Source organism: Urocitellus parryii, chromosome 11, assembly GCF_045843805.1.
Source record: "Urocitellus parryii isolate mUroPar1 chromosome 11, mUroPar1.hap1, whole genome shotgun sequence".
Taxonomy (NCBI): Eukaryota; Metazoa; Chordata; class Mammalia; order Rodentia; family Sciuridae; genus Urocitellus; species Urocitellus parryii.
The window spans coordinates 5,881,783-5,906,491 of record NC_135541.1 but is presented as its reverse complement, the minus strand read 5'-3'; the positions used below and the strand labels follow the sequence as shown (position 1 = coordinate 5,906,491).

General features: G+C 56.3%; 1 protein-coding gene across 3 annotated transcripts in view; it reads left to right on the top strand.

The window, feature by feature from the left end:
- Positions 1–24,709, top strand: part of Casz1 (castor zinc finger 1) — a 141,531-nt gene that overhangs the window by 71,849 nt on the left and 44,973 nt on the right. For all 3 annotated transcript variants that reach the window (XM_026397955.2, XM_077791512.1, XM_077791511.1), the window contains exons 3-4: positions 6,362–6,413; positions 17,869–17,907. In XM_026397955.2, coding sequence (XP_026253740.2) covers positions 17,892–17,907 — 16 coding nt within the window. In that variant the 5' untranslated portion in view covers positions 6,362–6,413; positions 17,869–17,891. The remainder of the gene's footprint in view (positions 1–6,361; positions 6,414–17,868; positions 17,908–24,709) is intronic.

Sequence of the window (24,709 nt, the reverse complement as noted above, 5' to 3'; positions counted from 1 at the left end):
CCAGTCAGTCAGGGCTGGAGGGAAAGGACCCATTCGAAGTGAGGGTGTTCACCTTGGCGCCCTGCCTGTCTTAGCTCACCTTTCTGCTGAGCTGCCACATGGGCCACCCACTGTCCTCTTCCTAACAGCATTTGTTTTTTCCTTTTTTAAAAAAAAATCATATCATTTTTTGGACTGGGGACATAGCTCAGCTGGAAGAGTGCTTGCCTCACATTCACAAGGCCCTGGGTTCAATCCCCAGCACCACACACAGACAAAGTGATTTCTTTTTTATTGTGAGAAAATGCACAGGCCATAACATTTCCCTGTGTGACTATTTTAAAGTATACAATTCAGGGTCATTAAATACATTTCCTAGAGTTGCCTGTCATTGATACCTAGTTCCAGAACTCTTTCATCACCCCCAACAGAAATGGCACCCATCACATTCCCACTCTCCCCTTGCCCCAGCCCCACAACCACTAACATGCTCTCTGTCTCCATGGATTTTGTCTCTGTTAGGATATTTCATATGAATGGAGTCAGTGTGTGGCCTTTCCTGTCGGATCTTTCGCTCAGCTTGTTTTCCAGGTGTGCCTATGTTGTAGCATGAGCCAGGACTCTGTTCCTTTTTATGGCTGTGTGATACTCCATGGTGTAGATAAACTACATGTTGATCCATTTATCAGTTCATGGACCCTTGGGTTGTATCCACCTTTTGGCTATTGCAAATAGTGTTGCCATGAATATTTGTGTCCGAGATTTTTCTTGAGTCCCTGTTTTCCCTCCTTGGGGTCTATGGCTAGGAGTAGACGTGTTGGATGTCTCCCAGCTTTTAAAGACGGGGACCCTGGCAGCAGAGAGCAGGTGCTTACCATACCAGACATTGTGCTGAGCACATCTTCAGTGGGGTCCTCCCAGCAGCTGGCAGTAAGTTTCGAGGCATTGTTCAGATCAGCTGTCACCAGCTCTGTCTTGGATCTCTCTTACTTTTTCTTCCCTGTGCCCAGCATGGCGTGGTGCACACAATATGTACTCAATAAACATGTGATGATCTTGCAGAACCCGGCTGGGAGAGAGCTGGGGTCAACTTTGGGAAGGGCTGGGAGCAGTTGCTGTCTCTCTGGGCATCTGTCTGGCCACTGTGCCTACCGGTCCAGCAGTCCCATATTCAGCCCTGATTGGCCAGAACGCTGCCGAGCCCCTCCCAGCATATGGGAAAATCTTGCTGACTCCTTGGCCAGTACTGCTTCTCATCTTGACCTTGAAGGCCCTTACAAAGGGAGCAAACCAGGCCACCGACTCAGACCCTTCTTCCTGGGAAGGAGACCAGTACTGCCCAGAGGCACCTCTGTTGATCATAGGCCCCCTGGGGAAATGGTGGCATTATTTTCTTCTCCAGAGGGGTCCCAGGAGGGGCCAGAGGGCACCTCTTTTCCTGGAGCCTTGAGCATCTCCCATCAGCCTCAGAGTCCCTGGCCATGCGTGGGAATCATTTGAGACAGCGTCCAATAGGACATGAAGGCCTGAGTTGGGAAGGCCCAGGACGGACTGGGAGAGTGAGAGCGCCCAGGGCCAACCTGGCCAGCAGGGTTCCTAGCTGCAGGACAGAGGGGCCAAGCTGGGTGCCTCTCTGCTTTTTTATTTTATGACTATTGTTAAAAAAAAAAAAATTCTTGAAGGGCTGGGGAAGGGGCCCCAGTGGTAGACTGGCGAGGTCCTGTGTGCAGTGGCCAATACCACCAACAAACCTGGAGCCAGGGCTTAAAAGAACACGTTGGCAAACCCCTTTCCTGTTCCTGAATCCCTAGGTCCTCCTTCTTGACCCTGTGCAGACTTTTCAGGGTTCTGGACAAATGCCCATCAAGACTGGGAAACAATGCCAATCCAGAGGCCATCTCCAGGTGCTGGACAGACACAGCCACCTGGACCTCCCTGCCTGGAGGTCTTGGCGCCCTGCCCTCTGCGGGGACGGGCAGCTCACTCTGACTGCCGTCCCATCCAGACCCGGCACCTGCTGGACCACGCAGAGCCCGCGGCCCCTCATTGTCCTGCTAACCACTGTGTGAAGGTTCTGGGCGTCCTGTGACCTCTCCGTCTTGCCTGGTCACGCTGTGGATGGCCCACTGACACACATCCCCGGGCGGGCGGGCACTGCGCGGGCTGGGGAGGGCCTGCCTGGCCCCTGCGTGGCCTTCTCTCCCCAGCCCTCCTCCCCTTCGCTCTTTCTGTTCTTTCTTCCTTTTCCCCTCTATTTCTGCCTCCCTCCCTCTCTTTCCCTCTCTCACTCTCTCTTTTTCCCCTTTTAACATGGTTTTCCTAAAAAGTTTTTTAATCAATCAAATTTGAGGCAGAAAATAGGTTTTGTCACGCCTGGTCCCGGGATAGTGTGACTCTCACCCAGACTCCTGACAGCTCCTCAATGCAGGGAGGGGGCCAAACAGAATATTTCTCCGGGAAAGTGCCCGTTTCCATGACGCTGCCCCTTGTTGTCTGTCTGCCCCCCTCCTCAAGCTGCCACTGACATGGCCCCAGCCCCTGTGAAAGGGCCAGGCCTGGAGAGGGGGTGTGCGAGGACGGGAGGCCGAGGGGGCAGGGGAAGGAGCCAGCACTGGGGGGAGCCGGGCAGCCCGACAGCTGTCCTGAGCCTCCATGGCCCCAGAGGGTTGGGAGCAGGTAGGAGAATGGGGACAGGAGCCTGGCCTGGGCTGCACAATCAGAGGAGCCTCATACACACGGAGCTGGGCAGCCGCGGGTGAGGCTCCGAGGCCGAGCCTGGCCAGGCATTGGCTCCCGGTGACTGCGAGGGATGAGCCTTCTCCAGGTCCTGGTACGCTGGCCCCTGCCCTGCCCCCCTTCACTCTCCACCATCCTTCCTGGACCCTGGACTCCAGCACCTCTGCCCCTCCTGGCCCGGCCCACCCGGGTGCCCCACCGAGCTCCCAGGCCCCTGCTCTTCCCTCTTCCTCCTCCCCATCTCCGTCTTTCACCCTCTCCTCTCTACTCTTCTCGCTCTTTTATAATTAATGATTAGTTTTAATTGGTTTGCTTAGGCCGCCTGACAGCAAATTAACAGAAGCCAGCCCAGGGCTGCCAGGCTCGGGTGGGAGACCACTGAGCTTCCGACCGACCGGCCAGGGGAGGCATGAGGCAGGCTGCCCCGCGCACTCCCCTCCTGGCCTGTGGGCTGGGCGAGCTCGGCAGAGGTCAGGCCGCACCGACAGGCAGCAGCCAGCAAGAAGAAGGCAACGAGCTTCTCTCGGGAGGGCTCACTGGGCCCACCGTCCCCAGCTTTTCTGTCCTCTTCACTGTCACACACTGGGGTCAGGCTGCTGCCTCTGGTCTGGGGCAGGGTGCGCTTTTGATTTCGCCATCCTCACCTAGACCATGGGCCAATAGGGCTTGTAGCTTGGCACCTCTGGAGCCAAGATCTTTCCCATGGACAGGAGGAAGGGGCCGCAAGGTTACTGTCACCATGAGCTTTGTTAGCTGTCCTCAACCTTCTGGTCCTTGGTTGTCTGACGCGAGTAGTTAGGATTAAACACTGGGTGGACAGACGGACAGGTGGATGGATGGAGGGGTGGGCCACTGACGGTGTGGGTACCCTGGCATTCCTTGGGCACTTTCTGCCATGACCCTTGAGCACATTCCTTCCCCTTTCTAGCCTAGAAGGGTCTTGCTTATCCTGAGCCTCCCTGAGAGTAGGTCCCCCACTCTCTGGTTTTCCCAGCTGCTCTACCTCTTCCTGGGCCTGGCAGAATCCCTCTTGACCACATCCACTTCCTGACTCTGCCAGTCCTTGGACATGCCACCTACCCATAGGGGCCAGAACAGGCATCAGGCACAGAGAAGGGCAGACAGGAGAAGATACTTTGGCAAGGAGAGAGAAATGGTGCTGGGATGCAGCTCGTAGTAGAGCGTGTGCCTAGCGTGCTCAAGGCCCTGGGTTCCATTCCAGGCCCTGCCCAATAAAAGAGATTGAACCTGTAGTACTGGGGACTCCTCGCCGCCCCCCCCCCCCCCCCGGACCTAGAATCCACCAGTGTCCCAGATCCACCCAGAGGCAGCCTCCCTGCTGTGATCCACCAGGCCACCTGCCTGGGGCCAGTGCATCCGGGTCCTGGAACGTGGCATCTCTGCCCCTCCCCCCTTCCCCCAGCCCCAACCAACTCCTAGAAAGTTTCCTGCCGATTGTTCTGTGCGATCAGATCTGCAAGTTGCTCTCTAAGCTTCTTGTCACATTTTGACTTAATGAAGTGCAACTGCTGAGGGATTTGGGTTCAGCGCTCCGGTCTCCGCGCTCCCTTGTTGTCAGAAAACAGGGGTGGTTGGGGACGCCAACACAGCGCTGCAAGTCGTTATCATTCCGGTCAGTCTGTTTAACACAAAATTAAACAAAGAACTAATTAGTGCCTCATGAATTAATAAATGCACAGTTGCCGGGGAGGATGGGAGGGGAGAAAAAGGTGGTAGAAGGGAGATACTGGAGTTGTGGAGTTGGGGGGCTTTGGGGGTCCAAGGGAGGCTGGCCGGGACTCCTTGAGAGAGCACAGGCAGAAGAGCTTGGGATGGACAGGAAAGTGACGACACCCCAGCCAGGGCCCAGACTGACTGGCCAGGATGTGAGCTCGGCCAGCGGAGCCCACCTGGTGCCTCCTGGTGGAGGCCTGAGGTCTCCGTGCCTGGTCCTGCGGCCTGGTGTGGGGTCCTTCCACTTGGCCCAGCTAGCCTCTCCTCTATGACTCCTCCCTTTTCCACGCTGGGCCTCTGCTGGCCTCCTCTGCTCCCCCTTTCTCTCTGCTGCCCCCTATCTCATTTGCCTGCCCAGCTCTCTGCAGACCCTCAGCTCTTACCATCTGCATCAGATAGGTGGGTGTTAGAAGCCTGCAGGGCGGCCCTCCACAACCACTGCCTGCCCACCACACCCTTAGTCCTCCCAGAGGCTATACTGGCAGGGTGGGCTCTGCCCCGGTGGGCACCCCTCTGCCCCAGCCCAGCACAGGCAGCAAACACCAGCAGAGAGCCGAGCCCTCCTTAAGAGGGCATGTCAGGTACAATTAGCATTATCTGTCTAAATATGTCCTGGGAACGGAGAACGGCTGGTGGGACTGGGTGGCATTCCGCGAGCCCTGTGCAAGGTCACCTCATCTCCCACAATCCCCCCAATCTGATTTGGGGATTACACGGCCTAAGGAAATTGGTGTTATTCCTCTTGCATCATTGATAAGCCACAAATGAGGGAGAGGAAAGAAAAAACGTAGCCAAGAGCACACTCTCCCGAGCGGGGTTGATGCTGAGGCCAGAGCACAGGGCCGGCTCAGCAAGGGCAGGTGGGGCCAGGTGGGTGGGCAGAGGCCTCCTTGGGTTTTCCCTCTGTGCTGGGGGTCTCTCCTGAGTGAAGCTTCTCACACTCCTGCTGTTGGCTGGAGGGCCTGAGCCTGAAGGCCAAGCTGGGTCGTGTGTTGGTTAAAGACCCTCGACATTGTTGGGCCATTTCTCTCTCCCTACGTGGACCTCCAGTAGTTGTGGGGACTTACTGGTGGACTTCAGGTTGGGAGGTGCTATCCGCAGCCTGTTCCTGAGGAGTTGAGGCCTCTTGGTACCTGCCCTGGTCCACCCTTGCCCTTTGGACACCCACTTACTCTAGCAAAAGCTTGGCATCTGTCACTTTTATGTTCGGGGGGTGGGGTGGGGAAGAGTAAAGGGGTAGCCGATGCTGTGTTCTGTCGTCTCCAGGCGACCCTTCTCAGCCACTGCAGCTCCACGGGAGCTGGTAGTCCCCATAACCGGAGCCCCCCATAACCAGAGCCCCCCCATGCCTGATTCCCATCTCTCTCCGTGGACAAGAGTGGGAATCATGGTCTGACTTTCCTCCTCTTGGTTAGGGCTGTCCTGAGATCTGTATTTCCCTGGTGATCGGCCCTGCTGCTTTCTGAATTTTCAGACTTTGGTTGGTATGTGCTTAAGTGGGTCAAAATCAGAGTCTACTCAGCATGTCTGAATGGCTGACCCCTGCAGCTGGCCTCAGAGCATCAGCCCCTCAACCCACAAAGTGGCAGGGAACTCTGGGGGCACAGAGAGTCTTGGAGGGCCTGCCCAGGAGAGTTGTGGAGTTCCTGACTGAAAAGGCTAAGGGGAACATGGCATGGTGTGTAATCCCAGAGTCTTGGGTATCTGAGACAGGAGGATTGCAAGTTCAAGGCCAGCCTCAGCAGCTTTGAAAGGCCCTAAGCAACTTTGAGAGATCCCGTCTCAAAATACAAAAGGCATGGGAGAGGGGGATGGGAATGTGGCTCATTGTCAAAGTGCCCCTGGGTTCAGTCCCCAGAACCAAAAAAAAAAGAAAAAAAAGACTAACAGGCTTCTCTCTCTTCCTCCCCAGGATGAAGTGACACCCCATCAGCATCTGAGGCACCTCTAGGACCCGTTAGGAGGTAAGGCATGCACCTTCTCCATAATCCTGTGTCTTCTCTCCTGCTGGTGACCACTCGCATGCATGACACACGTGTCATCCTGAGTACCCAGGAGAAGTGGGAAAGGTGGGGGGGACAGGAAATGGGAGCCATGCTGCCCATTGGAACCTGGCAAGAAAAGATGAGCCCCAGCAGAGCTTCTCTGATTGGCTCTTTGGCTGGAAATGGGCGGGGGACTCATGGATTGCAGACAGGGGCAAGGACTGTGCTCCAGGCAGCATGAGACAGTGGGACTCTGGGGCCGGGGCTTGGGCTGCCGGTGGTACCATGCACTGCTCTGGCCGCCACTGCTGGCTCTCCCTGGAAGCTCTGCTGTGGCCCTGCCAGACAACCCTGTGGGCTTGAAGCCCTGGAACTCCCCCTCTGCCTGTCCCCTCCAAGGCTGGCTACCCAATTGGCCTCCTCCTTCCTCCCACGGAGGGGAGAGCAGACCACAGCACCCTGCCTTTCCACAGCCCAGGACTCCCCCTGGGCTGGGCACATGGGGCTGCCCTGGTCTACCCAACCTTCACAGGCTGTCACAGTCCCCCGGTGGCTCGAGGAACCACAGGGCCACCGGGCCTCGGGCCCCAGGCAGTGCCGTGTCAGAGGTGACCGGTGGAACGCCAGTGTTATGTAAATAGCGGGGCCTGCCTGGCGGGCGAGCTGGCTGGCTGCAGCCATCCATCATCTCCTCTCGGCGGGGCGGGGGACAGACAGGGCACCGTGCGCTTGGCTCCAAACCTGTTTGTTTTCCCTTTGTCTCTTGCATTTCGGGGGCCCGGCTGCGACTGGCTCCGGGTTTTGTCCTGCTGACCCCCTCCCCTCGGGAGGACGGGGGAGGGAGGAGAGTCCCCAGGCTCCCACTGCGGCATCCCTTTCGTACTTCAAAGGCTACCCCAGCATTGTCTGCGCCGGCGGGCAGTGGCCCTGAAAACGTGATCAGAGGCGGCCCGGTGTAGGGCAGGCCCGGCCCGCGCCCTGCGCTCTCGCTGGGGCCTGTGGATTCCTCCCTTTGCCGCCAGCACCACCCTGGTTACAGCCTGCTCCCGGGTCCTCTCTGGCCTTTCTCTCCCTGCACCCCTTCTCACCCCCTTCTGGCTGCTCCTTCCTGCTCTCTCAGCCTCAGCCTCCTCTCAGGCCTTTGAGAATCTCCACCCCTTCCTATCATCCCTGAGAATCTCTAGCACAGAGAATCGCTTCCCAGGATGCTGGGAGCTGGAAGTTGGCTTCCTGTGCTAGGACTTGTTCTTCCCCTTCTCCTCTCCACTTCTGCTCCTTTGAAAGTCCAGGTTGAACATTGGAGCAGGCATGCAAGTCCTGAAAGTTGGTCCCATGAGCCTCCATTTTCTGAAGCAGGCCTGGGCTAACTCTGGCCCCTGAGCCACGTTTGGCCCACAGTCTGTTTTTATAAATAAAGTTTTATTGGAAACAGCCATGCCCATTCATTTGCATACTGCCTATGTCTACTTTCACTCTAGAGGGGCAGAGTTGAGTGGTTACAACAAACTGTTTGGCCTACAAAGCATAAAATATTTCATATCTAGCCCTTGACAGAAAAGATTCTGGCCTCAGCCCTGGAGGTTCTGGCTGCTGCTCTCTGTCTCTCTGTGTGTGTCTCTCTCCCTGGTAAAATATATGTAACGTGAAATCTGCCGTCGTGACAATGTTAAGTGTACCATTTCCTGGCAGTACATGCATTCACAGTGCTGTGTGCCGTCATCATGAGCTCAGTGAGATTGCTCTGAGGGGCGTGGGCGTTTGTCTGGGAGCCCTGTGCTGGGGGTTGCAAGCTGTTTGCTGTCCTGGTCTCTTGGGGAGCCCCCATCTCTTCTCTCCTGAGGGCTTCACCCTCTGCTCAGTCTTCCTGCCTATAAGTCCCAGCCCTTCTCTCCTCATCTGAGCTCCCTCCCAGCTCCGACTTCCAGTACCCAAGTAGCCTTTAGCAGGGTGTTTAACCTCAGACCCAGTTTCCTCTTCTGCATGGTGAGAAGAGCATCTACTTTGCAGGGTTGTTGGGACAAGTGAGTGAGTTATGGCTAAGAGCGGCCAGCCCAGGACCCAATAGGTAGCAGAAGTACATGGTTCCTCCTCCCTCCCAGAGTCTGTGTCTCCAAAGTGGGCCCACAGTAGGCTCCTTGGCCTGGGTCCTTGACAGGCCTCTGGGCAAGTTCCACGGAGCTGCCCCTGCTCTGGGCACCTCTGAGTTTGATCCCTTGAGAAGGCATGGCTTCTGATTCCAATGAACCTGTGGAAGAGGAACACCCCCTGGGCAGTGTACTGCAGATGGCCTTGTAGATGACCTCTCTGAGTGCCAGCATCTCAGTCTGTAAAACAGAGTCCTGACCACCATGCTCTGCTCTTCGGACTGTGGCTAAGAAGAACCCAGTGTTTGGGGACTAGCCCTGAAGGCTGTGGCAGGTATTGCCAGCAGGGAAACAGGCCAAGAAAGAGTCTGGGTCTGAGCTTGGTCCCATGGGGGTCAGGCCACTGTGCTAGCTGAGAAGTCCCTGGAACTTATTTGGTGGGCAGTTAGTTGTTCTGTCCAGGGTCACGGCCAAGGCTGTCCTGGTCCAGCACCATGACTGTGGGCTAACCTGGGGGCCAGGCTCCAATCCCTAGAGGAGAGGCTGGCGGAACGGGGAAGAATGAAGTTTTACATGTCCAGCTTCTGGGGCTGGAGCTGAGGTGCGCGCTGGCCACCCTCTCCTGCTGGTTCTCCGCAGCCTCTTTTCCTGGCCTCTGTGTGGGCACCGGCCTTGGGTGCCTCTCTCCTCTCCTCCAGTCCTTCTCTGTACCCCGGGAGTTTTTCTCCCTCCCTGCCTTGCCGCCACCCCCCGCGACTCCGGCTCCCTCTCCTCTCCTCTCCGCTCTCTCCTTTTCATCTACTCGGAAGGCTTTACTTTACTTCCTTGTCACCCTAATTGATTGCATTAACCTTTCAGCGTATTGGATTTCCCCGGCATCGTGCAGAGAAGCCCTGTGCAATATGCTTATAATCTGAGCCATAATGGACAGTTTGCAGTCAACAAGCCCCTTCTCCCATCGGCCCCGTTGACATCTCTCTTGCCCAGGCCACCCTGGCCACTTCCCTGGCTGGCAGGGGTGGGGCAGTGGAATGGGGCCGGAGGAAGTGAACACACCCTCGGACCCACCAGTGCGTTTCCCTGCCTCTCCTTTGCCCCAGCCCTGCTTCTCTTTTTCCAAGCTCCTTGGCCTGGGTCCTTGACAGGCCTCTGGTCTTTAAGAGTCCCCTTGGCTTGGCTTTCTGCTCCTGGGACTCTCTGCCTGCTGAGTGGCTGGTGGGGCCAGCATGGAGTTGGTGAAAGCGAGGGTTCCCTGTTCCCCAGAGCAAACTGTCCCTCTGTCACTTGCCTGGGAGGCTTTGGAGAAGAATGATGGGGATGACTGCAGGAGGCAGGGGGTGGCTGAGAGATGAGATCTTTGGCCTTGACAGGACCCTGAGTCAATGGCAGGCCTCTGTGGGCTTCTGGCAGCTGGACCACTGCTGCAAAGGGTGTAGGGGCACAGGGGAGACAGAAGGAGGGGATCCGTCGGAGCCGAGGGGAGAGAGAGGAGCACTGCCAGGGCTGGCCGCCCCTGAGCCAGGCGGCAGCAGCTTTTCCCAGCAGCGAGGACCTGACACGTGAAGCCTCAGCAGCCCTGTCTCCAGCACCAATGTCATGCTGTGCGACTGGGTAGTCAGTGAGACATCTCAGGGTCTCGATGTCCCACCAGATGTTTAGCAGTAGCTTTGAGCAGATCCATCTGCCTTCATCAGAGGAAGAGGGATGGCGCAGCAACAGGCAGTGCGCCAGCAGAGCCCTGTGTGGAGCAGTCCCACCTGGCCTGACTTGGCCCCCTCAGCTGGGCTCCTGGATGGTACCTGCTAGTCCAGCAGTAACAGAGCAGCCTGCCCCATGCCCGCGGCCTGGTCCTGGAGCTCAGCCCCAGGCCTGAGTCCCAACCCCATCCATCCTGGCCAGACCCTCTGTCCAGCGGCCTGGTCAGCCGAGTCGTCACTCAGGACAGGATGGGATGTCAGGTTGAATACATTAGTGTCAGGCTGGAGGAGCAGGCGGAAGCTCCCATTAGCCCTGGTGGTACTTCCTCTCTCCCACACTGTTCTCTCCCGGCCCTTTGCCCATCATCTTCTCCTTCCGACCATCCCTGCCTCCTCCCATCACTCCATCACTCTGAAGGGCAAGCTTTGGCAAGAGAGAGCTGGACCTCGGTCCTTCCCATCCTCTCCCAAGGATTTCGGGGGTAGGCAGAGGGCACAGCAGGGAGAAGCCAGGCTGCGAATTAAAGTTTGTGATTGTCAGTGTCAGGAGAAGCTAAATAACCCTGTAACTAGTATGAAGGTGAATTCACGGTCTGCTGCACATGGAGAATACGAGTGTCTGCCAGACGGGCGAGTGCGCAGCCCGGGAGTCCGCCTGCCTTGGTGGGTAGCCTCCTCTCCAGGGACCCAGCGAGAAGCAGGAGGAGAGCCATGAACTCTCCCGCCCCTGCCAGGGAGCAGCTGCCGGGGAGCCCCCACCAGGCACCCGGGGGCAGCTCAGTGGCTTGACAGCCTGCAGGCCCTGGCAGCAGCGACCTAGGGGGACGTTTGTAAGCACCAGCAGTATACACTCACCAACACCATCCTCTACTGGCAATTGCTGTGTGCTGTGTGCCCACAACTCCCAAGCAGACAGTGCTGTTGTGACTCCTGCCTTTTCTCCCCACTTTTTTATAAGTGCTTTATTGAAATATAATTCACATACCATAAAATTCACCCTTTTAAAATGTACAATTCAGTGGTTTTTAGTATATTCATGAGGTTGGGCATCCATCACCACTATCTAATTTTAGAGCATTTTCATCCCCCTGAAAGAAACCCCAAACTCATCAGCTGTCACTCTCCATCCACCCCTCCCCACAGGCCCGGGCAACCACTAGTTATTATTCCCTTCAGATGCTGAGGAAGTGAAGGCTCAGAGAAGGCCAGTGACTTAGTGAAGGTTGCACAGTCAGCATATGATAGAGCTGGGAGACTCCAGAGCCAGTGCTTCAGGAGGGACCGTTCCACGTCCTGGCTACCCCCCCTACACACACACACATACACACACATGCCCTGCCCCGTGTTTCTGACAGTTTGGACTCAAACATGTACATGCACCATCCAAACATGTAGGCCCAGACAGAGACACACATCTCTCTTCTCCCCAGATAACTTGCGACTCCATGCACAACAGCTTCACACACATCCCTGTAAGTACGGCTGTTGTCCCTCCCCTGGATGCTCTCCGGCTGCCCTTGCCCAGCCACACTCCTGCAAGGGAAGCTGAGCACAGAGACCAGCAGCAATCAAGGAGCTGAGTGGCCAGAAAGACCCAGGTGGTTTTGAAGTTTTAAAATGAGAAATCCCCATGGATAATTGTAGCTGAAATAAAAGTGACAAAGCAACCTTCCCAAACAGGTCCCTGCCTTGGCTCGTGCCATTGGTGGTGCTGTGCCCAGGGGGCAGTCCCAGCCCTCTTCCCTGCCTCCTACCCTCTGCCTCCCTGTCTCTCCCACTCGCCTCCCTTCTGTTCTGTGTGCCTTACCGGTTTCCTTCCCGCCTGCCTCTCTCTTCTCTCACACCTCACTTTCCCACCCAAAACTAAAAAGACAAAACAACAACAAAAAACACAAAATTTCTGTGGCCAGGCTCTTGCATTTGCAAAATTTAGGAATTAATGTGAAACCCTCACGGTTTCAGATAAGAGATAAATAGGAGGCCCAGAGACAAAGGGAAAAGTAGGCACGAGAGAGTCTGTTGCATTTGGTTTGGGGTGTTTTTTCCTCCTTCTTCTCTCTCCCTCCAAAGCGGAGGATCCGGCTGGGCCAGTTTGGATATTTATTAAGAAAAAGCCAAAGATAATTAACTTTTTTGTTTTTGTTTTGTTTGCGGTGCCTCCCCTGCTGGCACCGCTGACTGCCTGGCAAATCAAACCTGCTCCCTGCTCCTGGGTGCTGGGCTGCCGGCAGGTCTGCCGCTGACTGCCCTGAGCCTGCCGGGGCCATTGGCTGCCCACTCAGCCACCTGCCTTGGGTTTTAGACCCCAGGTCCCTTTATGCCACCATCGTTGCCACGCCCCCAGGCTCTCCTGACTAGAAGAGCACCCTTTAGCGGCGGGTAAGTGGTATGTGGGGGAGGGGCCACTGCTTGGGGTTGTGTCCAGTACTTCCCTTAAAGGGGGGTGGTCAGACTGAGCCTGTCCCATGGGGAAAGGGCATGCCCTCTGGCCAGTTCAAGTCTACTGACTTCCCAGGAGAGGGTCAGGAGAACAGAACGAGCTAGAAGTGCAGGGAGTGGCCAGATTTGGGCCAAGTTGATCCCACCCTTATACCAGGAGGCTGGTACTCTCCCAGGATCAGTGGCCCCTCGGGAACGCCCAGGAGAAGACTCTGGCCCACAGAACCACCCTGTGGTGTCTGTCCTCCTTCAGAACCAGGCTTTGCGCTGTTTCCATTTCCCACACGGCCTAGGCTGCCAGGGGGCATGGCACAGTGGCCAGAGAGCAGGGGCTCGGGTGAGAAGCCAGCTGCCTCTGATCAGCTGTCCTGGAACCTTGTAGATCCCTGGTGTCAAGCTGTGGCCTGAGCCCAAGCCCAGCTTCTGGCCAAAAAGATGCCACTGAGAGTTAGAGACCTCTTGAAGGGGGACAGAGCTGAGATCTCAGGAGCCAGAACAGCCAGAGTGAGGAAGGCCACCACCATGTTGTGCTGAGCTGCCTGGGACTGGGGGTGTGATTCGCCCTGGCAGGGCCCTCCCCGGCCAGGCAAAGGGCAGCCGTTGTGAGGTCCTCTAGGTGAGGATACTGCTTTGGAGCTGGACAGAGAGGAGGACATTTTTCAAGGATTTTTCTGGCCCCCCTTTTTTTTCTCTGAAATATAAGGATGTGCAATTTTTTTGGTTTCAATTTAGCATTGGAGAATTTTATAATTTAGTAATTAAAATCTCTGATAGGCTTTAGAAATTGCGGCTAATTGAATTTAATGGGAAGATGATTTTCAATTTTATTTGATTACCGGGACCCCTGGCATCGGTATTTATGGGAAAAAAATGGGAAATGTGCTGTGTGGGCTAAGATGGCATAATTGAATTAGGGATAATCGGATTTCTCCGTCATGAATTTCACTATAATTTTCCTATAATTTTCCATTAGATATCTAGTTTACAAATATTCACAAAGAAATGAAGCTCTTTCGGAATGGAGATTGCTGGCTAACAGGATTACAGGGCCGAGCGTGCGGCTATGCCAGCCCCTACCCTACCATAATGCGATCCCTGTGTCTGCCTTACGCTTAGCGTGGCCTCGGCCCTTTGCTCTGCCACCCACTCTGTGGCTCTTTCCTCCCCTTTGTTTCCTTTTCATCCACATTTGCCCCCCCACACACCCACCTCTCCGTGCCCAGGCATGGGCTCTGCTGGCTGATGAGCCCGGGCCGTGGCCCAAGCCGTGGCACCTCTGTCCCCCCAGCTCCCCATACTTCCCATCCACATTCTGCTGGCTTCCCACTCTCCCAACACCCTCCCTCTATGAGCCTGGGGAGTGCACTCACACGCAAACACACAGACTCCCTCGCAGGTGCGAACATGCTGGTTCACATGCACACTCGGTCCTTTGGCCGGGGCTTTTGTGCCCTGGCCCAGTCGCCTCAGAGGGAACCAGTTTATTGGGATCCTAGGGTGGGGTGCAGGAACAAAAGGAGCTTTGTTCAAGTTTATGTGAAAGTTACAAATTCAAAATGAGAGCAGATAAAGCATGAGATACCTGGTGTGTAAACAGGTCGGTGAGTGAGAAGGCCCCAGGCTCGGGAGGGAGAGAACGAGTGGGCACACTGGGGGTGCGGGAGGACAGGAGCCAGCCCGGCAGCTTGTCTGGGGAGAGCAGGTGGCTTTCCTGGGTCCTGGCAGAGCCGCTGGGTGGGAGGACTGCTGTAAAGGTTTCCACTTCACTTTTTCTCTTAGGGTGGGGTATCTGAGGAAGAGCTGGAGGTTTTGGGCCCAGGTTCTGGGACCAGAAAGAACTGAGGCATTAGGTATTGACTCCAGGCATGAATGTCCTTACTGTGGCCTGGCCTCAGGGTCTCAGAGGTGTAACCATGTCAGGGTCATCAAGGCAGAAGTAGGCCATAGTCTCAAGAGATGCTTCTCCCCTTGCTTTGAGCACACACACCCAGAGACAGACAGAGGGAGAAATCTGGGGACCTCTTCATTACACAACCTCTTCATTACACATGCAGTGCCCCCACTTCTTCTCCGACCTCAGTTGCTAAAACGCCAAGTTGGCCTCAGTTTCTTGCTTCTCTGATCTGTTCTCTTCTACCAAAGGCCCTTGCTTTTGGGAACAGCCCACTCTGCCTGCGGTGACTGACTAGGGCCATTGTCTCAGCAGATCAGATGCTCTCAAGCAGCCCAGGTCTCCCCCCACCATAGGCGGCACATGGCAGCCCCTCTATCTGGCCCTGTCTGCACCACCTCCTCCCAGCCCTCGTAGTTTGCCCTATGAGCCATTCCCTGCCAGTCTTAGCCCACCAGGGGACACAAAGTTACATGATGGCCAACCCAGTGGGCACTGCCTTGGTAACTGGAAAGAGAGATACTTTCCTATCCACCCAGGCACTCCTCAGGGGTCACTCCTGACCATCGGTCAAAGCCCAGAAGGACATTCAAAGCCAGCCAAAGGCACACAGGTCCCTTATGCAAGGAGCTCCTGGTCTGAGCAGACATCTTCAAATGACCTTCCACTGTCACCAGACTTTCCCTATACTCAGTTGCCCACCCTAGGACTGGGATCAATGGCCTATTGTTATAAGCCAAACCTGCAAGAGGGCAGAATCCTTGCTTTGGGGTGCCCTACGTGGCAGCACCCAGAGGTAGGTGTGTGCCCCAGAGCATTCCTGGACACAAGGATGCCTTTTCTGAAACCCCCACGGGGAGCAGAGCACGTGGTCCCCCCTGCCTGGTTTCCCTGAGCCTCCTGTTGATTCTCTGGCCTGGCTTTGCGTAGCACGGGGCTTGATTGGGTTTAGGAGTTCTGTCCCCTTACTCAGGGTTTTAGGTCCAGGGGACTCTCAGTAAAGACTTTGAGCCTCTCCAGATACTATCTGCATATAGTTAGTGTTGGGGATAGGGGGAGGTTTGTGTGACAGCTAGAAATGGTGTTTGCCAAAGAAGTCATCAGAGAGGGCTGTGGAATAAATTCAAGATGATACACTCTTGTGAGGCCATTTAGAACCAAAGAATAATTAGGAAAAAAGAAGAAAAATAAGGGGAAAGTAGGAGAAAGAGTAGATTGACATCTTTGCCCCAAGGCCTCCTCTTTGCAAAATAGAAATATTGCAGAAATATGCCAGCGCCATTTTGCTGAATGCCACCTGAGACCAGAGAGAGAGAGAGAGAGAGTGAGATGGGCCTGTTTCCCTCCCTTCACGGAAAGGGAGTGTGGCCCCTCTGGAAAATAGGAGAGAAGGGAAGTAGGGAGAGAGAAGGCCTGGCTTGCAAGAGGCAGAGAGCTGCGGACAGTGGGAACAGGTCCTGTATTAGCAAAATTGCCCTCGAGGCCCCATAGGTAACTTGGCTTATTAACATACATGGCTGCAGCAGGGACCTGGGGGGGGGGTGCTGAGACACTCACCAAACTCTATGGGAGAAAAAGGAGAGTAAGGATAGAAGTTAGTGCCCGGTTCCGCGGGAAATGAAGTCTGGAATGAAGTCCAGTGTCAAGGTGGTCCTGACTCCCAGGGCACAGAGGAAACAGGTGGAGGACCCTGGCACTTTGGTTGAGGGGTGCCTGTGCTCTGTCTGGGAATGCAAGGGGGACGCGTTGGGGAACCAGCCCCAGTGATGGTAGATGAGAGGAGGCGCGTCCCGAGGAAAGACTGCCCGAGGGCCGGCCCAGGGAAAGTCTGGGGGCACCAGACCCATTCGCGTCGGGCTGTGGGGCTGTGGCCCAACTGGAGGTAGGAGGAAGAAAAAGAAAGGCCCGGAGACCAGGGACCTGCGTCGCAGGGAGGGCGCCGGGACCCATTTCAAGGGCAAAAGCAAAGCGAAGCGGCGGAAACCCCAGTGTGTCCCGGGCGGGCGGGCGCTCCCGGGAGCGCGGGTGCGGGGGGCCCGCGAGGCCGACGCGCGAGTTTCCCGACACGCCCAGCCCCACCGCCCGGGACTCCTTTTTCCCTCGAACTCAAAGAACCACAACAAAATGAGGGAATCGGGGTACCCAATGTCTTTGATACCTCAGAAGCCCGGGGCCACCGGGCAGCGCCAAGGGGAGCGCGAAAGCGCGCGTCCCGGCGGGCGCGGTCCCGCGGCGCCTCGCACCTGGGCCCGCCCGCGCGGAAAAGTTTGCACGGCCGCGCGTGGCGGTGGCGCGTGGCGAGCGCGGGCGCGCGGCGGCCGTCGGATCGCGTTCGCGGGGCCGGAGCGGCGGAGGGGAGCGTTCGAGCGCGCGCGCCAGCGGCCGCCGAGAGTTGGCGCGTGCGCGCGCGCCGTGCCAGCGCCTCGCTCCGGCCGCGCGACAGCCCCCCCACCACACCACCCCGCCTCCCCCGCCCGCGCGGCACCGAGCGCAGAGTCCCCGCCTCCCTCCTCCCGAAGTCAAAGGTTTGGGGAATCACTGAGCCAGTAAGGCCGCCCGCCCGCCAGAGTCGGTGCGCGAGAGGCGCGCACGGGGGCGAGCGCGCGGCGCGGGCGAGCGCGAGCCCATTCACTTCAGCACCTCCGCGAGGCGGGCGGGCGGGCGGAGCGCTGATCTTTCACCTGCCGGAGCCGCGCGGGCCCGGCGAGGAGGCGGCGCCGCGGCCGCCCTGCCAATCACCTCGGCGCCTGGCAGCGCCCGGCCGCTCCCGCCCGCGCGCTCCCTCCTGCCAAACTGTTACCCTGAGTGTTACCGTCAGGAGCAATGACATCAGGGTTTTAAAACAACTTGTTATTCGGGGAGTAATCAGTTGCAATTAGGCATTAATTAAGTATTATGAAAGTTGATTATTTAAGTGAATTCGGCTTTCGACTCTCCGACTATGGTGAGTACCGGGAGCGGGCCGGGGGAGGGCCGGGCCGGGCGCTCGGCGGCGACCCCCGCGGGGCGGCGGGCCGGGCCGGGGCGCGGCGGGCGCCCCTGGGCCTCGCGGGCCTCCCCCGCCAGGCCGCGACCGCCGGCGGCTGCGCTCGAGTTGGTGAACTCGGAGCTGCCGGGCGCGCGCGGCCGGAGCGTGAGAGCGAGCGGGACGGGCGCGGAGGAAAGTTTGGCCGCCCGGCCCGCCGGGCCCGGCCCGCGCCCCCGGCCCGGGATGCGCCGCGCCGGCCGGGAGGGAGCGCGGCGGGCGGGCGGGCGGGCGGGGGCCGCGCAGGCACTAACCGAGTCTTCTCTCTCCCCTCTGCTGCCCGCGACGTTCCTCGCAGAGTTTGGGACCAAGGAGCGGAGAATGGATCTTGGAACAGGTACCGGCCGGTGGGAGCCCCCGGGAGGCTCTTTCGCTTTTCTTTCGGTTCTTTTACGGAAGTTATTATTTTTAGCCCAATCAGCTAGCAGCTGGGCCCGGGTGCGGGCCGGCGCCGAGGGTCCGGGCCGCCGCCCCTGCGCCCTGCTTTCTGGAGGGCCATAGTGTTGTCATTATTTGTTACTTGCCTAGTGACTGTGACTAATTTGATGCTTGTCATTATGAAAGAACCGAGAGGACGGGGAGCTGGGGGGCACCCAGAAAGAGGATTTAGGGGTTTTTGTGGGGGTTTTTGATCTCCGTGTTTTTTTTTTTCTTTCTTTTTGGTATGCCTCCGTATTTTTGTTTTGTTTTGTTTTCCTGTGTGTGTTAAAAGTAGTTTACTCCCCTCCGCAAAGATCTCTGTGTGTCTGGCAATGGGGTGTGTGTTTTTATTTTTTTAGTGGGGGGTGGTTTAGTTTTTGAAAGCAGCGTCCTGTTGGGAAAGGTGGTTAGTCTGGTTTCGGGGCGACTGTCTCAAGGTAAAGGAATTTAATTTATTTGGGACAAGGCTGTGTCGGATGATCAAGCTGCTTATTATGGCTAATGAGTGTTTTTCACCTGAGAATCTGTGGGCTGAGGTGGCTGTTATCAGTTCAAAGTGAGGGGCCCAGGACTCTCCCAGCCCCCTTTTAGCTGGCACCCTGAAGTGGGTGATGACCAAGCACCAGACTTAGGCACCTGGGTCTGGAACTTGGGTTTGGCTCCAGGTAGTGAACCACTGACCTAGGCAGAGTTTGTCTTGAGAATTCAGTGTCTTAGTGGTTGTGATCTAATAGTTCTTGTCCCCGGTGGGATTCCTACCTGAGTGGGTGAGGGCTGCCCTAAGCGCCTCAGGCTTCCTTCGGACCCTCACATCCTAGGGGGTCAAATACAACTCTCTTCTTCCAAAGTGTCTTTAAAAGAAACAAACAGGCTGATAACCCACTGGGACTAATCACTGAGCCTTTCTGTTTCACTTATGGAAGGAAAGGTGGTATCAGAGTTAGTGTCAGACTTTTTGTTTGTGATAGGCCCAAGTCCATGACATGGTCACTTGGCACCCAAGAGCTGACATTCAAACGAACTCTGAGGTCAACTGGAGTAGATAGCACTGGTGGGAGGGATCAGGGCAGGTGACATGGTGGTGGGCTTTGGAGCTGTGTAAGGTGGGTGGAGGGCCCTTCACAGAATATTTAGACTGTGTCCCAACAGGTGTGATCTTGGCTAATGGGCTGTGGAGGTCCTCAGGACTTCTGTGCCCAGGAAGGGTGTGATGCCCCCTGCTGGGAAAAATTGTGAAGGTGTCTGAGGCCAGCTGCCACCCTGCCCCTCCCTGCCTTCCACGCCCACAGAGAACCAGCTCACTCCTACCTCTAATCAGGTGTCTCATCACCTCCCTCTCAGGCCCCACCCCCTTCTTCGAAAATGGGACCCCCACCCATCCAAGCCAAAGGGGCAGACTTCAGAGTTGGGCCAGGTGTTTCTGCAGTGGCCCCTACCTGGCCCAGGTGAGCCTCTGCAGTGGGTGGGCATTATTCAGTTGGGAGACAGGTCCTCCTGTCTTCCTCCTTCTAACTTGGGTGCCAAGTGGAGCTGGCGCCAGTCCTCCTGCCATGCCAGTCCCACGAAGGCTGCTGTGGGGGCACCACTCCACAGAACTTCTGTGGGTGTCCTGATGGCCTGGCAGGAGACAAGTGACAGAGCCTCCTGGGGCACCTCCCAGAGCCCTGGGGAGACTTACTTCTCCCAGCAATCCAGGGACAGGCTCTGGAAACTTTTCCTAGAAGCCAGAGGGCCCTGGAGGTCAGCTAGAGCAGGGCACTCCCAATGGGACCCAGGCTGGACTCTGGCCATGCAGAGTCCAGGGTGTCAAAGTTCTGGCTGTTTCCTGGAGGAGTCATCTGACGATATCATCTCAGCCTCTTCTCTGAACTTGGAAGTTTCACTTAATCTCAGCACTTCAGAAGAAAAACACTTTTTCCTCACTTCACAAAAAAAGGGGAAGCAGATAGGGACTTTGAGGTCCGTCCCTTCTGGGTCTATCTCTGGGCCAACTCCGTGCTTCCGGACCTAAGAGCATCCCCCTTGACCTTTGACCTCTGGGACTCACAGGGGACACTGCCTCATCTCTGGCCAAGGCTCATTACTGGTGCAATGCAGGGCTCTCTTCCTCTGAGGGCAGCATGGACAGCTTCAGCAGAGGGCCTCCTGGCACACACAGTACAAGGCTGGAGACACGGGCCCCAAGAGTTGGCAGCACAAGCATTGGTTCATGGGTTAACATCCCCTGTGGCCCAGGACACATCCAGCCTGAAGCACTCTGACCATAAGTAATTCAGTGACAGGAGAATCCAGGCTTCTCAGGAAGGGACAGCAGGACCTCAAGACCTTCAGGGGCCATGTGGACCCCTTTTCCCCCACCATGGTTCAGCCAAGGGCTGGATCAATCTGGACGTCTTTAGCAATAAAAAATGCCGATGTCGTCCTAATTCACCAGGCCCCGAGATGACAGCAAATTTACATTTTTTAATTAAACTAGCAGCCAGTTTTTATGAGAGGGGGTTGGGTTATGCAAATCAAATGGTTGTGTACGGAAGATTAGGAGAGTTTGGGAATAAATTCCACAAATGCTAATAAAAAAAAAAAAGGAAAGAGAGGGAGGGGGAGGAGAGAGGAAGAGAGGAGGACATAGTTCCATTAGGCCCTTTTAGAGTGATTTCCCAGGGGGAGGGAGCTGGACGGGGGAGGGGCAGGGAGGAAGCTTTCAGATACAGGTAAACCATTCTGCTTGGGAAGCTCCCTGGGATTGGGCCCCCACCAGGCTGAATCCTGGGTCTGAACACAACTGGAAGCCAGGGTGAAAGCCGCTGTGAAAGAACCACTTTGAACTTGCCCTTGATTATCTGAGTTATGAGTATAACACCTCTCTCTCCTAAAAGTAGCTGAGGAAGGAGAGGGGCTGTCCAGTAGAGGATCCAGAGTTGACTCTGCTGGGTAAAGGGCCCAGTAGGCAAGAGGGCAAGTTCAAAGGGATGGCCATGGAGCACAGGAGGAGCTAGTGAGGGGTAGCACTACCCACAAGGGGACTGTGGCTAAAACCCTGTGGTCCAGTTGTTGGAGGAAGTAGTGTCACTCTCTGAGGCAGGCCCATTTCTCCGCTGCTAGGGCTCCAGGCTGGTACCCCTTTGCTGTATAGACAGACCCTCCTGTTGCATATTTGCCTAGCCTTCCACTGTGGGGAGGCCAGGAAGGGTGGGGTCAAGAGAGCCCAGACAGGTGCCTTCGTTAGCCTGGTTCTTGAAGTGGAATTTCCTAGTAGCTACAGGCTCTGAGGACACCCAGGCTGCAGGCAGGACAAGGAAGATTGTAGACCACCCTCCCATGTGGTATCTGAACCCAGGGAGCAAGGAGCTTGGCTTTACCAGCTCAGCTCAGCTACTACTGTGCCAGCCCACCTCCTGATTCACAGAACCTTTGGACCTCTCCAAGAGTGGAAGTTTCTAGGAACCTTGCTAGCTCTGGTTACACTCTCAACCCAGCACACACCAGGGATTGGGAAGGGTCTTGTGCTCTTTCTGTAGGAGGGATTTCATGCTAGCTTTGCTAGGTAGGGCAGATTGCTCTCCATTTTCCTTCCTCCCATCCACACTTGTACTTGGCCAGATATACCCACTCAACCAGTCTAAGCTGGGGCCAGCCCCTGCAGTCAGGTTGGGCACCGGTTTTGCCAGTCTGCTGCAGGGGGTAGGAGCTCTGGTGCCATCTTGGCAGGAAGGAGCATCAGAGCCAAGGACAGAATGGGCTGTCTTGGAGTAGTAAGTTTCCTGGTACCATTCAGACAACCTGGCTTTGCACCAGGGAGTGACGCTGGGCCTGACTTGAGCATCAGATGACCTTTAAGGTCTTTGGCTCTCCAACTCCCAATTTGATTTTGATCAGTGGGGCAGGCCTGGGGAAGAGTCATACGGACAAGGTGAGAAGCCCGTCATTTGGACCTTCTCTATGGCAGAAAGCATTTGAGACATGCAGCTCTGGGATAGATGGCCCTGAGCCAACCTGGACACTAGTCATAAGACAGCAGAATTAAGGGTAACAGGCCCAGTATAGCTATTCTTCTCAGAAGGCAGAGAGGGCAGGTCTAGGAAGGTCCATAGAGGGACCCCACCTCAGGCTTTTGCTCCCTGCTAGGGACAAGCCAGGGGAACCCAGTAACTCCTCTCTAAGAAAGGCAAGGGGCCAGCTTCAGACAGTCCTCCTGCCCTCGTCGCCTTCCTGGGCTCTGCCATGTGCCCTACCCCCACAGCCAGAGAATCTGGCTGAGTTGCAACTTGGGTTTTTATGATGGAAAAATAAAATAAACGAAGGCACCTTTGGAGGGCTGAGTCACAGCAGCAGCATCTCCTCATTAAAGCTGCTGCCGTGGCTCAAGTCCCTGCCCACTGCCCAGGGCAGGGGATTGGGTGGAGTTCAGAAGGCTTCTGGCCCCTACTGCTTTTCTTCCTGGAGCCTGCCAGGTTAATAGTGTGTCCCCACTGCTCCATCAACCTTGTGGGGCCACCAGCCCCAGGGCCTAGGTTTGTTTAACTCTGCCCTCCCAATGCTGGTTTTTACACCTTGACCACCTGGTAGCTGCTACACAGCCCTTCCTCCTCCTTCTCCTCCTTCTCCTCCTGGTTTGCACCTTCAGAGAGGGAAGGAAGTTGCTCTGAAGTAATTCCTTTCTGTGGGTCCCCAAGGCCAGGAGCAATACTTCTTGGGGGGGCTGGGCCAGGGTCAGCAGAGTAGGAAGGGGGTGGGGAGGAGGAAGGCTGGCAGACACAGCCCTGGCATGCAGAAGAGTGTCCCTCCCTGGGAGGGCTTAGCAAAGGTGGCAACCTTGTGGTCCAGCACACACCCATTTGGCTGCCTGATCATAGACGGGCACCTCACCCCTGGGGCTCCCAGGATACGTGTTCCCCATTGAGGAAGAACCCCTAGGCAGGTGTAAGGCCACAACTGAGTGAGCTCTTGGGGGCAGTGTGGGATGGCTGAAGAGATTTGTGACCCTGTCACAGGAACCAGGGACCCAAGAGCTATGTGAAGGAGTGGCCTTGTGGGCCTCTCCACTACCCACATCTAGATGTCTTCCCAGCCTTTTCTCTGCCTTGTCCTTACCCCCTCTGTGAGCAGCCCCTGCTTCCCCATTGTTCAGCCCAGGGTTTCTGCCTTCCTCGACAGGCCACCTGCTCCAGGCAGCCCTTCCTACTCACCTTTCCTGCCCAGTACCTTGCTAGCCTCACACCCAGTTGATCCTGGAAAGAGATAAAAGAGGTCTGGGGACTCTGAGGATCTGGTTATTGGTATGCCATTCATGTACTGTGGTTCCCAGGAGGTCAAAGCCAAGGACCTTGTTTTCTTTTGTGATTGCTGCCCCTAATAGTGACCATTAGATGTGACCATTAGCTACTGTGTTGACATCTCCTCCCAGTGCTTGGTACCAGGCTGGGTCTCATGCCTTCCCGCTGTAAGTGCTAGTGCGATTGATTGATGGATGTGCCTCTTCCCTGAGTGCCTGCCCAGCTTCTGAGTGGGGGCAGAAGGAGGAAGGCAGGAAATGTTGACTGATTCCCTTGGGAGCTGGGTTTTAGCTCCTCAAGAGCTTTCTAGAGCTTGGTTTACAGGAAGAAATAGGGCTGGGATCAAGGATGATGTGAAGGGCCAAGGGGGCCTAAGGGCAGAGACAGGAGTTGTAGGGTTGGATGGGCGCCCACAGCCGCTCTTGGCCAGGACTGTGGTTTGCAGCAGGGAGGGCCTGGGGCAGGAGGTCAGACTGCCACGCCAGGGTATAGGAGTCCACTAGCCAGTATGTCTGCACTTCTCTACCTTCTCCCTGGCCCCATCTCTACCTTCCCCACCATGCAACCCTCACTGGAGCATGTCTGTCTGTCCTCTCTAGGCCAGGACCTGCCCCTACCCCAGCTGACAGACCCAATACAGGCAGTAAGGCCCAAAAGGGGGCCATGGGCTTATGCTTAGCCTGTACTGCCGCAGTCCACCCCATAGTCTCGGGTTTGGGTTGCTCCTGAGCTAAATGTGGGATCTGCTCTTAGAATATCCAACGGGCCTATACTTTGGGGTCTCTTCCTTATCTTCAGGACTCATAGGCTTTACCAGTGCCATAGGTGCTTGGCAACTGAAACTGCTTCCTACTCTTGTTGCCAAAGCCAGGGTTCTACAGATCGGGCACATTCAGATACATCCTGTGGCTCCAAAGTCCAGGGATTCCCAGAGGGAACCTTCTCAAGGTGCACTTTTCTATTAGGCTTTGTCCTTCAGTTAAGGGGGCCCCTGGGAGAGAATATGCTGCTTGAGAGCAGGAGACTGAAGGAACCAGGCAGAGCCCCAGGTGGGGATCCCCAATGCAGTGGGGAGGCAGGAGCATCCCAGCCTCAGCAGGGAGAGACTGCTGGAAGTTTGTGTTACAGGGAAGTATGTCCTCTCTGTGACCTCCATACTCACCTCCCTTTGACCAGTGCCTCTCTCTCTGCTGCCCCTGCAGTCCCAGAGCCCAAGGCTACGGCAAGCCAGGGGGTCCTGGTCAGCCAAAGAGGACTAAGGAGGTGCTCCACTGCCCAGCAGGGGGCACCCCCTGTATCTGCCCCAGGCCCTGCAAGGACACACTGTGTGGTTCCACCTGGCCTGGGCCTTCTGGCCCTTGGTGGGGGCAGGGAAGCCTACCTTCCCCACCCCCAGAGGTTCCTTGGCTGAGTTTGTTTGGCCAGGGTGACCTGTTTAATCATCTC